At 38.2% G+C, this 13,074-nt stretch overlaps 1 protein-coding gene across 10 annotated transcripts in view; it reads right to left on the bottom strand.

Moving 5' to 3' along the window:
• Window positions 1–13,074, bottom strand: part of NUMB (NUMB endocytic adaptor protein) — a 219,509-nt gene that overhangs the window by 2,177 nt on the left and 204,258 nt on the right. For 6 of the 10 annotated variants that reach the window (XM_036913268.2, XM_036913274.2, XM_036913269.2 and 3 more), the window contains 6 exons: window positions 12,995–13,069; window positions 9,859–9,999; window positions 6,892–7,096; window positions 4,790–5,083; window positions 3,058–3,207; window positions 741–887 (listed from right to left, as the gene is read on the bottom strand). In XM_036913268.2, the coding sequence (XP_036769163.2) occupies window positions 741–887; window positions 3,058–3,207; window positions 4,790–5,083; window positions 6,892–7,096; window positions 9,859–9,999; window positions 12,995–13,069 (1,012 nt within the window). The remainder of the gene's footprint in view (window positions 1–740; window positions 888–3,057; window positions 3,208–4,789; window positions 5,084–6,891; window positions 7,097–9,858; window positions 10,000–12,994; window positions 13,070–13,074) is intronic. The other 4 variants (XM_036913273.2, XM_036913275.2, XM_036913276.2 and 1 more) reach the window with 2 other exon arrangements.

Below are 13,074 nucleotides of genomic sequence, written 5' to 3'. Positions count from 1 at the left end.
TGGGATATTTTGTGGTTTTGGCAGGTGGGAGGAAAGTATCACCCGTTGAGGAGCTTCTGTGTCAGAGCAAAGGGAACCTGTCAGGCTGCTTTCTCAGCCACGCTGCATGGCACCAAGGCAGCAGGCTGGCATCAGAAACTCCTCGTTGCTGGGCTCATCTGCAGTATAGAAGCCAGCTTGTACACACTCTAAAGGACTGATGGTGATTCACCTTCTGCTCTCACAGAATGAAAAGAAAATAACCAGAGACTTGATGCCATACCTTGTGGCCTGTCTGGCTTCCAGACACATGGTGTCTTTCTGGTAAACTGCCTTTATCATTATTTAAAATTTTTTTGGTTTTATAATTAACACATTTATCATAAAAAAACCTAGAAAGCACAGAAAAGTGCTTTTTTGTAGCCTGTTTGTAGACTTGCCATTGTAGGAGGCAGGGTTCCCTTTGGTCTATATATGTCCACATACCTCCAAATCCAGTGACAGACTCTTGGAGAAGGGCCCAGGAATATGTATTTAAGAAAGCTCTATGGGTAGTTTTGTTCTGTAGTCCTAAGAATTGCCAATCTAACCTCTTTAGCTCCTCTTTCACTTTCCTTTCTTAATAGTAATTCATTTCCAGGAAGGAACACACTTTCCTAAAAGGGCTCCTCCCTGGTTCCCACTCAGGTAAATGGCTGATTTTCAAACCAGGGTCATTTATCTGATTCCAGAATCCTCACCACCATCTGTAGCCACCTTACCCGAACTCATGGCTGCAATTCCCTTGTTAGCAGCATCAGGGGCATGGGCCCAAGGGTTGGTTTCACGCACAGGCATTGCTACGGGAGCTAGAGCAGTATGGGCTGGCTTAGCAGCAAGCACATGGAGGGCTGAGTCAGTGCCATTAGCTACAATGGGAGCAGACAACATCGATGCAGTTAATTCATGCAGGGTGTACAGGCGGCCCCTCGGAGCCAGGTCAGCCAGGCCAATGTGCAACGGTGGTGGAGCAGACAGGACAGAAAAGGTGGTATTGGGATAACCATGCCATCTTGCAATGGACACATAAACCTTTTGGCAAAGTGGTAATTAGAGGTTGTAATTAAAATGGCTATACTGAAAAAGTCAAATGATTATTCTAGGAAAATATGTATATGGGGAGAGAGGAAATGAAGTCTAGGAAAACAACTTCAAATTAAGTTGAACAGAGCTGTTTTGTCTTAGAAGCAGCAAAAATCTATTCTAGATATGGCTCAGCCTTTGGCATAATGACGGAGATAGAGCATTTCCCTCCCCTACCACTCTTCCAGAAGACCAAATTATGCCAATAATAACAATGGTTAAATAATAATGATTCCTTACTATGTGCCAGGCACTATGTTAGTGGTACTTAAGTGTGTATCACCTCATCTAATTCTCTCAAAACCCCATTAGGCTGGTATTACCTCTGTATTACAGATCAGAAATAAAAATTGGTATGTATTTTCATTTGCTTAATAAATTTGTACTCTGTTACAGAATTTCACCTTTTTTGAAGATTACCCCCCCCTTAGTAATGTTTACAGTATCTCAAAGTACCTACCATTCTTTTCTTGTTGCCCTTTGTTAAAATCTTCCAATCCCTGTTCCTTTACTGCAGACATCTCTTCCATCAGTTTCTACTCCCTAGCCTAGCTCTCTACCATATTCAGTATGGAGAAGACAAATGGCACCTTCCCCTGCCCTATACTTGAATCATTCCCTCTTTAGCACAGGGCAACCATGCTTATGGTAATGGTACTACTTACCCAGGGTCTGTTGGAAAGACTAGCTCACCCACAGTGGGAGACCCTTCAAGGCAGAGAAAGGATTTTGTTCTATTCAGTTTTGTAAACCATTGCCTTGTAAACAGGCAGAGTTAGTAGAATGTAACAGGTACTATATTCAGAAAGACCTGGGTTTAAATCCTGGCTGTGTGATTTGGGCAATTTACTTAACCTCTCTGGGTTTCATTTTCCTTATCTGTAATGTCCACCTCAAAGGGTTGTGGGAACTAAAGGAGATGAAAGGATACATGATTCCTTACCAGGGTGTGGCAGGCATTGTGCTAAGTCTCAAAAAACTGCCCATTACTATTATTATAAATGTTTTAGATGAAATGAAAAGCCATTTGGTGTATATAACTATAACTTTTTTTTTAAAGAGACTCCCTGGAGGAAAAGTATATGGCAGCTTCCTCTGATATGAGTGGGGGTACTCTTTCCACAGCGAAACTTTTTCTGAGTTCTCTCTCAAAAGAAATGAAGAAACAGCAATTATAGGAGCCCAAATCTAGAATCTGTAATTTAAGTTATACAGACTCTTTTCTGACCTCTGAGTCAATACCAACTGTTACTCAGTATCTCTGAAAACAGTAACCCTTCAGTACCACAAAGACAAATTTTAGGACACTTGTTATAGAAGATGAGATGAACTAAAGAGCAAAAAAAGTACCCTTTTCTTTATGAGCCTGTTGTGACAGGGTATAGACTAGGTGAGTCCAGGGCTTTTCAACCTTGGCCCTACTGACATTTTGGGCCAAATCATTCTTTGTTGTAAGGGTGGCTGTCGTGTGCACTAAGGATGTTTAGTAGAATCCCTGCCTCTATGCAGAAGGCATAGCAACCACCTCCTACCAAGTAGTGAAACACAAAAATGTCCTCTACATATGTCAAATTTACCCTAAGGGGGCAAAATCACCTCAAATTGAGAACTACTATGTTAAAACCAACTCTGATGACTGTTGTTTCTGGAGAACTGGCTTGATACTCTGACTTTTAACAGTTCAGTGGCAAATAAAGCAGTAGGTCAGGACTACAGAAATTCCAAATTGAATGGGATCAAAGATGGGTAGGTACATGCAAGATGATGAATGCAGACATCCAAAGAAACAGGAGGGGGAACAAAGCACAAGACATTGTCAAAAAGGAAATTAATAAATTCAAGACATTATCAAACACGCTCCTGGGAAGTTCAGGATGCCAATTTACAGTTAGTGAGCAGCATTCTAAAAGTACTAGTTTGAAAGAGAATAGTTGAGCAAGCTAAGAAGGCACCAACCTTGAAAGGCAGGAGATTGTGGTACTACCACTGTCACAGGTTTTGTCATTGGGGCGGATGAGAAAGGATCCTCAGAGGGCGTGCTGAAGGCATTGGTGATCTGTGAGCACAGGGAGCTAATACTCTCTGCTTCCCCTTCTACCTCTGGCACTGCAAGACCAATAGAAAATGGTTCCAGACAAGAAGACCAAATAATCCTGAAATATGATACAAGGTTGCACTTTGCACTGCATCCCTTATTTGTGGAAGGAAAAGTCTCAGCTCTCAGGTGGGACTATAAAAGCAGTTTCAAATAATTTACTGATCACGATTTCACTGGCTTTTCAGATGAGAAAGTACAACATTTCAATAGTTCATGTACTAAGGTCTCTCTTCCTCCCTTGCAAATCCCCAGATTTCTGTATGCCCTCTCCTATGTGAAACTGTTGAGTACTTAGTATTCTCTTCCTTGTGCCAGTACGTTGTTAGCTAGATCTTTCCAGAAGACATCTGCAACCTGCCTTCCTACCAGTTCCTAAGTTAAGTTCTGGAGCCAAGTACTTCTATCAGAAAATGAGTTAAAGTCAGGGGCACCAGTGGCTGCTCAGTCCTTTTCTCTGTAATAGTGATGGCAATGTCATCACTCTCTTTTTTCTTCCATGTACCAAGTGTATGAATTGCAATAACATGACAAACTGAATCGAGGTCCAGGACTCTAGAGGCTTTGTTCTTAATACTGATGTGGGATACTCCATGTCACCAAGGAAGCTAATTATGTGTGCTGGATTTTTCTTTACCCAATTGTGAAAAGAGACTAATAGCTTTTGTTTTCCACCTGCTCCAGAGACTAAAAATGAGTTACTTGAAGCATCTGGAGTTTCAGCTTTTATAGGATTTAAGAGCTGCAAAGACCCTCAATAATCACCTACTCCAAATGTTCTTTGGGCCTAGTTTTATCCATCACAGGAACTTAACTCTGTGTACTTTTATACCACTATCAGTGGGAGTGTCCTGTTGAGACAGAGTTTCCCTATATTCTGTTATAACACTGGCTCCACATGTCTCATAGTGAAGTAAAATAGGGCCCAATAAAAGCACTGGCCAGATCTAATATTTTAGCCCAGGATCTCATGATAAGGGTAGAACTACTAGGGCTGGCTCAGCTGTCCAAGGCCACAAAAAGGCCTGTGTGGCAGTTCTGAAAGGTCATGAATATGTGAGCAAGCCCATCTGTTGATGATCAAAAGATCTTAGATCTATACAGGAGACCTGTTTAGAGTTTCCTCCCTAAGGAGGTAACCGTCTACAAGGACAATGAGCACTTACCCATTTCTTCTGGTACATCTGACAGTAATGCTATTTAACTGGATGTTTTACCAAAGCCTTTTTTTTCTATTAATTCCCTGCTGGGTCCCAAATGGCAGCATAAGAACGGAAACTTGAGACCCTTGATGTTTGGAAGCAGGTCAGCTGAAAGGAAGTACACTTCCATCAGGATAAACCACAAACCTTGCAGCTGAGGCTGGGAATTCCCATCATGGCTCTGTTACCTATTTGTTGAAGAGAAATGAATGACTCATGTCCCCCTCCATGAACCCGTAGTTTTCTCCCAGTGGGAAATGATACAAGATAGTAAAACCTCAACCAGCCTCAGAGAGGAGTGGCTGGCTGAATGGGATTAGCGTCTCCACTGGAAGTGATGATAATGCTTCAGGGCTGGAGTGCCCAGTGAGTCAAGGGGATGCTGCATTACCTGCATTTTTTATGGGGAAATCAGTCTTCCTCTGCATAGTGGAAGGCAACTCATTGATGCGCAGGGATAGCTGGCGCTTAAAGGGTGACATCTTCTGGCTAAGAGCAGGAAATCCTCGGAAAGAGCCTTGGCGAGCAAGCTGTTCAATTGGCGCGTGCCGGCGTGGGATGGCATGAGGATTGTTCATCTCCACAGCGGCGGCGGTATCCGAGGTGGGAGAGGTGGGAGAGGGTGGGGATGGGGCAGTGCTGCCAGGGGCCACTGATGAACCAACAACTGTCTTATCTGTTTCAGCTCAAGAAGTCAAGAGAAAGAGGACCTTAGTAATGTCTTCATACAATTTGAGCTTATACACCTGAGGAAATCTAAAACCCTCCTAAGTCCTTTAACCTACTTCCTTCCCATCTCTTAAAACACAGTTTAGAAGCAGGGCTCATATATATTTTTCAGAAAAATAAAAGATTTAATAACCTACCACATGTCACATGGTATATAGACTAAGACAAATAGTAGACTTTTGATTCTCATGCAGTGATTCATAATTTAAGACTTTCATCAAGATTTAAAAAACAAACCAGTACCTATGAACCCCTAATACGATGTCCTTTACAGAATGATGGTTAATGGTTTTTAACATTTGCTTGTCTGTTTGAGGGAGAGAACTTTGCAAGTGGCAGAGTCAGAGAGGTCTAAACAAGCATATGTTTGATTAAATGCTAAAGAAAGTCAGGAAGCAGTGTTTATATCATGGACGATACACATTTGTGGCTCATCTGAATAAAAGTACACAGAAGTAAAATTTTAAATTGAGTCCTAACACCTACAAAGGATTGTGAGGGGAGGGGGCTAGAGATTTACCACAATCAGAATGGGACTTAGCTGGTACATGAAAACAGTCTTGTGGTTAAGTATAATACAACCATTTTGGCAACTATTGTGTGTGGCAAAAAGTATATTTGGTAATATTAAAGAATATGGTTCCAGTATGAAAATTACTGAATTGTACAATCCATACTAAATATTCTGATAAGTAGCATGGTGTTTTTTGTATTTATCTTGTTTTAATGGCAGCATGGTGTTTTTTATTCTTTGCTATTGTGGCACAAATAGAAATGAAAAAAAATCACAATTAATAATTTCAAATAAAAAATATTTTTTTTGGCTTAAGAATTAGAGCTGTTTGTATATTAATGATGTTATCTAAAATGGCTGGCTTAGAACTAAAAAGATACGAAAAATCAGCAAAATTTTATTAATGTATATTTTAACTGAACTGTCTTAACTGTTTTAATTCCAAAATATTCCATGTTGGTTTCAACCCCAGCTATACACAGGCAAGCAAAGCATTTGCCCCAAGCCCTATCACTTAGTTTTAAAATACACTCAACCCAACTTTAGAAATAGATTTCCGAATAACTTAAATGCCTGTACAGGCATTTCTGCTATGTTGCCATGTACACCTGAGAAAACTCCCATTCTGCAAAAACACATACTAAAATTAATAAGGCTGTGGGAAAAGAGGGGCGAGCTTCTCAACATCTATGGACTTTTTTCACTGAAGAGCTAAAAACAGTAATAACCTAATATGAACAGTATCACTGTGAAATCTCTACCTGCATTTGCACCTAGCATTACCTTCAGTAGATTCTCTGCAGCCTAAACCTGGGACTTGTACTTCTTTCTTCAAGATATAGTTCCTTGCTGGCATTTGCCTCTCAGAGCTCAGATTCATCAAAATTAAAAATCTGTTCCGGAATATAGATTTTCCAAATTTTGTTTTTAAATACGGTGGGTATCTCTTTGCAGCTTCTTCAGTGCACTCTCAGCTTATAATATATAATATAAGCTATATAATATAATTATATAACATAATTATATTATATAGCTTAATATAATACAAAGACTATAAACAACTTTGAAGCCACTAAACAAGCCACTCTAAAGGAAAGGACTTTGTTTAGATTTTCAGCTTTGTTCTTAAGGTCTTCATATATGGCTAAGCATTCTCTTTGTGAAAAAGCTCGCCCCCGAGAGCTTCCAAATACTGACCTGCTGGGGAAAACTGCTTAAATAAACACACACCGTAGTAGAACAGATCGTACCTTTCTTAGCATCTTGGATTTGTTTCATAATCTCCTCTCTTTCTGCTTGTTCGGTGGCTGTTGTGACACGGAATGACCCTTCTCTTGTAAAAGTGGTCCGACTGGCATCAAAAGTAGCAGTCACTCCACATTCCTTCTCCCGCTTCTGCTTACGTTCTAAACAGGCTGCAAAAGCACAGCCGACTGCGTGGCTCAATCTTTCACCCTGTATATAACAGAAGGTTTAAACGACTTTTTTAGTTACAGTGCCAACAATTACAGATAAGCTTGGACCACAAATAAGTCTGCTTTTACACAAGGCAAAATGTTGGGAATTCCAGCTTAACATTAGATTTTAATATATTCATATGGCAAATGAATTTAAGTGAATATATTGCCTTAGGTAATGTTTATGACACTTTACTGAATAGGCACCAGGTACAGGGACCATGAGTAACCTGTATTTTTGTGAACAGCTATGAGACCTCTTTATTAGTCAGGCTCCCATTGTCTCTCACATTAGCTCTGGCTGCCAGCTTAGGAGATACTGCTCAGGGTTCTGGCCCTAAGTCTTGACCCAAAAGCCTCTATTTGCCATTTAGAATAGTGGGAATATTTACCAAGTATTTCTAAGAAACTACTGGATAGGCTCAGGAGCTTAAATATACTGTCAACATGTCTAGGAAAAAAAAGTGCAAACTTAAAACTTCGGATAAATAAATTCAACTCCAGTGATGAGAATGGAATCAGGCAAAGGAAAGGCTGGCTTTCTCAGTCGCTCATTTCTGAATGCTCCCCCACCCTAAGCCCTCCCCAGCCTAGACAGCCCTGCTTTCAGGCTTTCCTCCATACCTTCCGTCCTCTTCTAGCTCTCTCAAACCCCAACTCTACCTCCCAATCACACACAGGCAAAAAGTTGAACAAAGCAAGTTTTCATTCATACTCTCTACTTAAAAAGCAACTAAATAGATAAAACTGATTTGTTTGTGTGTAGGAGAGGAGGGCTTATATAATCTAAATACTGTTTTAAAGATATACCATATTACCTAGAGTAAATTTAATAAAGTTAAGGGATTATTTTTACCAGGGTTATCTGTATTTTAAACTGTATCCCTAATTGTGGAATTAAAAAGTTATAGATGATGTAGTGACTATTGGCATCATTAATAGTGAAAGGAGGTATCTAAGAACAGAGAGCCCCTTGTGGAGCTCTCAAAATCACATCATGTGGGCCAATGCTCCTATATATGGCTCTGAGCAAGTATTTTCACTGATTTTATATAAAATATATATCAGATATCAAAGGGCAGATAAAGCCAAAATGCTTTTTGTCCCTAAGATTCCAGGTGACTCTAAACTGTAAGATTTCACATGACTGTTTATTTAACAGAGAAACTTATTCTTTATGAACCTATATTATTTCCCATCTAACTTCTCAGTAGGATGAAAAACACTGAAGCATGAAATAGGGGAGAGTATCAAAGGAATTTTAGAACCCACTTGCATTTGAACACAGCTCTATTACAAGAACAGTGCTACAGGCCAAGGAAGCTTATTTTATTTCTCCTAGGCCTAGGGCAGAAGTTCTTGAAGACAGACACCTCAAGCCCCATCCCAGAACCACTGAATGAAAAACCCTGGGATTGGGGCCCAGCAGTCTGTTTTAATAAGGTCTATGTGATTCTGGTATAGGAGAACCACTGGCCTAGTAGAGTCAAACAGCCTGAAAGACCCTGATTTGACAATAAAATGGTTTTAAAATTAATATAGGGAAACTCTTTGGATTTTGTGAGTGTAAGAATAGCAAAATATACTGCTTGTAGCTTAAAATCTGAGAGACAGAGGAAGAAAGTGTAGTTTAGTTATTCAACTCATTCTCAAAGCCCTGTGTCAAACCAAGGACGAACAGCTTGAACAGTATGAGAGACCATTTTTGGAGCCGTTACTGTGGGCCAGACTTTACGCTAAGAGTGCTTATATTCATTATCTAATTTAGTCTTCACAATTATTAGCTCCATCTTTTAGAAGTGGAAATGAAGACTCAGAGAATGTTACAATAAGTTTCCCCAAACCCCACGGCTAGTAAGAACCAGAACCAGTACTGGAACCCAGGTCTAATTCAGAGCCCTCACTCTTAATATTTATTTATACTACTGTCTCTATGTGCTTAAAAAATTTTTTTTTCTAGTCAATTTTTAAAGCGTGGCCACCACTTCTTTTCCAGGTTAAACCTTGGTGAGCATTTATTGAGTTGTAACCTTCATGAATGGCTATACTGCCTTATTCTGTTTTGGATTTTTAAAAATTCAGAAATTATACAACTCAATGCTCATCAGCACCTAAGAAGCTTGCATTTCATGTCAGAATTTTGGGTAATTTACATGAAAGATAATAGATTACATTATTCCCTATTTTTAGACAAAACAAAAAATTTCTATGTGCAACAATTTTTAGCACAGCTCATTGTACAATTTTTGAAAATATGATACTCTAACTCTGTTCAATTTAATATTTGCTTTTAAATTAATTGAAAATATATTACATTGCTAACTCTATTTTCTTTCATTTGTATTTCTTGGTCTCTTCGCATGCAAATAAGTTTATAAGCACCTTTCAATTGCAAGTATCTTCTACATAGATGTATTAGCAAACAAATACACCTAAGAAGTCTTGAAAATAGTTCTAATAATGAGAAGTTTCAAATAAAGTTTAGCATCTACCATCACCACAGCACTTTTAGTTTTCTTTAATGACCTTGGATCTCAGCCAATCATCTTGCTCTGGAATTTGGGGGCAGAGGGGAGAGACACACCAGGAGTGTGAACTACTTGAATAAAAGGAGTGAAAGCAGGCTAGTTTGGGGACTTGCAAGTGTGGTAACAGCACATATGTATTAAAAATGTAGTGGCAACTGCTTGGCTGAGCCAAACCAGGAGGAGCTTGGCTAACAGAGGTTAGTCATGATGAAATCCATGCTGTTGGACTCACCGTGTCCTTGACAGCCATGAAACAATGACAGATCCAGCGCCGAGTGGTGCCATCACGACATATGTAAGAAAAGGCTCTATCGAAGTTCCTATCTGGGGCACAGAAAGAAACCTTTTCTATTGTCTGGTCTACTATGAGGTCCTAGAACAAGAGAATTACAAAGGAACAGAAGATTTATGAGGTTATTCAAGGTTCTCAGAAAAAACACAGGATGTTGTTTCACAATACCAAATCCTTACATCTAATGCATCGAGGCTATGGAATGGCTAGATCTGAGGCCGGCAGTCTGAATACTAAGAATTTGACCTAGAAGAGATCCCAAGAGGCACTTTGCTCCAATGCTTTCCTGACCTCATCTTCATGTTCTAAAACATATGATTGCTGATTCTAGTTTTACCATGGTAGATTCCACATTCAACTTCATAATATATGTGAATTAATATATTTAATTTCCATGTAACTTACTTTTAAGAATATCATTTCCAGAAGCTTTTTGCATTTATTAATTTATTGATAATTTAATTTTGAGTATGACATTCTGTTTATATACTTGCTGAATGGCACAGTATACATATAGTATAAATGTTACACAAAATTTTTTTCAAATCTTGAGGTTTTTCTGTGTGATTTTCCCATGGCCTAGAATGCCTAGATGCTGAGGTGGGCTGTAAGTATTGAAATATACAATCAAACAAAAAGGCTTTTATAAAGCCCCACTATGAGAATTCCTGTTGCCCCATAAACTTGCTAATCAATTTTTTAAAATTTTGTAATTCTGATGGCTCATGATTGTATTTTGTATAACCTTGATTACTATGAATTTCCTCTTTAGCAAAGTTATTCTTCAGATCTTTTGGATTGTATATCATTTTTCTTATTGATATATAGGAGTTCTTTATATATGAGCCATTTACAGATCATACACACTGTAAAGTTTCTTTTGTATTCATGGTGGATCTAAGGGTGATAAGCCACTAGTTAGTATTATCACTCAACATAGGAAGGACTAATTAATGCCAATGCTATAAGTAGCCACCAGGGGGCAACATCACTTTCTAACTACTGTATAAAAATAATTAAAACCACCTCCCTGTACAAATTTTTCATTTAAAACACTAATGAAGACTACACAGATTTTCAGCAGTAAGCTAATTACAATAGTCGTTGTTTCCAATAGTAATGCACACTTAAGACTACCACTTCCCTTGAACTTAGATGGAAGATCAAAAGAACTAAAATGCAGCAATATTAAATCACTTAAAATGGATGAGGTGTTATTCATCAAAAGTACTCTTTTTTTTTTAATTTTTTAATTTTTTAATTTTTTATTTTTTTGAAGGGTAGTTGACGCACAGTATTACATTACATTAGTTTCAAGTGTACAACACAGTGGTAGAACATTTATATACATAATTCTAGGTTCCAGCTATCACCCTACCAGGCTGTTACAATATCTTGACTTTATTCCTTATGCTATACATTACATCCCGGTTACTTATTTATTTTACCACTGGAAGTCTGTCCTTTTTTTTTTTTTTTTTGTGAGGGCATCTCTCATATTTATTGATCAAATGGTTGTTAACGACAATAAAATTCTGTATAGGGGAGTCAATGCTCAATGCACAATAATTAATCCACCCCAAGCCTAATTTTCGTCAATCTCCAATCTTCTGAGGCATAACAAACAAGTTCTTACATGGAGAACAAATTCTTACATAGTGAATAAGTTACATAGTGAACAGTACAAGGGCAGTCATCACAGAAACTTTCGGTTTTGCTCATGCATTATGAACTCTAAACAGTCAGTTCAAATATGAATACTCATTTGGTTTTTATACTTGATTTATATGTGGATACCACATTTCTCTCTTTATTATTATTATTTTTAATAAAATGCTGAAGTGGTAGGTAGATACAAGAAAAAGGTAGAAAACATAGTTTAGTGTTGTAAGAGAGCAAATGTAGATGATCAGGTGTTTGCCTGTAGACTATGTGTTAATCCAAGCTAGACAAGGGCAATAAAACATCCACGTATGCAGAAGATTTCTCTCAGAACAGGGGGGGTGAGGTTCTAAGCCTCACCTCTGTTGATTCCCAATTTCTCACCTGATGGCTCCCCTGCGACTGTGCCTGTCTTAGGTTGTTCCTCCCTTGAGGAATCTTACCCGTCTCTGGCTAACCAGTCATCTTCCGGGGCCACACAGGGAAATGTGAAGTTGGTAAGTGAGAGGGAAGCCTTATTGTTTGAAAAGGTTAGCTTTTTACTTCTTTGCATATTTATGCCCTGTGGCTTCTATGCCCAGCATTTGTCTTGAATCAAAAGTACTCTTAACCTGCCATACTTTCTCCCACCTACAGAGACATTTCATGTTGGGTTTTTTTTTTTTTTTTGGAAAAATTACTTCCTTGTTAAAATTTCTCCAGACTTTTTAGGTCTCTTAGGAAATTTTAATTGATGACTAAATGTGCTTATATAAGTCCTTATGTTCTCTAAGGACAAAGTCTATGTCTCCATTCTTATCTGGGCATGTATGATCGCTTTCTTTCAAATGCAGAATGCTTCCGATGATTTAAGACATTGTGGAGATTCTAAGTAAATGTTATAATGCTATGAGCCATTTACTATTCCTTAAGTCACTTAAATTGGGTTTTCAGCCAAACAGTAGGTTAATCAATTCAAATATCACTTACTAAAAATGTTTTATTAAGGAACAAGAAGAAATCTCAGCTGTGGCCCATTGTCTTTTTTTAAAAAATATTTAACTGTGGTATTGTCCATCATCTTTTACATCAAATTTATGGGGGTAAACATTTTTAAAAAATTACATGTAAGAAAAAAATGTAGAGCTCAGACTGGGACATTAAGTACAAATGTTTAGTACACTTAACATGCTGTGTCATGTAGATCAAAATGTTGAGAAAATTTTCTTCTGTTTTTCACTAGGGTAAATGAGTTAACTAAATTGGTTGCCTGAACATTAACTAGCCTCTCAGAAGACTGTACTTTGGACTAAATGGAAGGATCCAGAGTGACTACAACAGCCTGAAGGCATTATATTTGATCATTAGAGATTTAAAAAAATATGAATAGTAACATTTAAGCTTATAAAAATTTTAAACTTTATAAAAATTTTACCTTAGTTTTTTCATCCACAACTCTGAGTCCATCTGCTGATACCCACAGGACTGCCTTAACTGCTTTCTTTCCAGTCTTTT

Source organism: Manis pentadactyla, chromosome 11 (genome assembly GCF_030020395.1).
Source record: "Manis pentadactyla isolate mManPen7 chromosome 11, mManPen7.hap1, whole genome shotgun sequence".
Classification (NCBI taxonomy): domain Eukaryota; kingdom Metazoa; phylum Chordata; class Mammalia; order Pholidota; family Manidae; genus Manis; species Manis pentadactyla.
The sequence above is the reverse complement of the archived record's forward strand: the minus strand, read 5'-3'. Positions and strand labels throughout refer to the sequence as shown.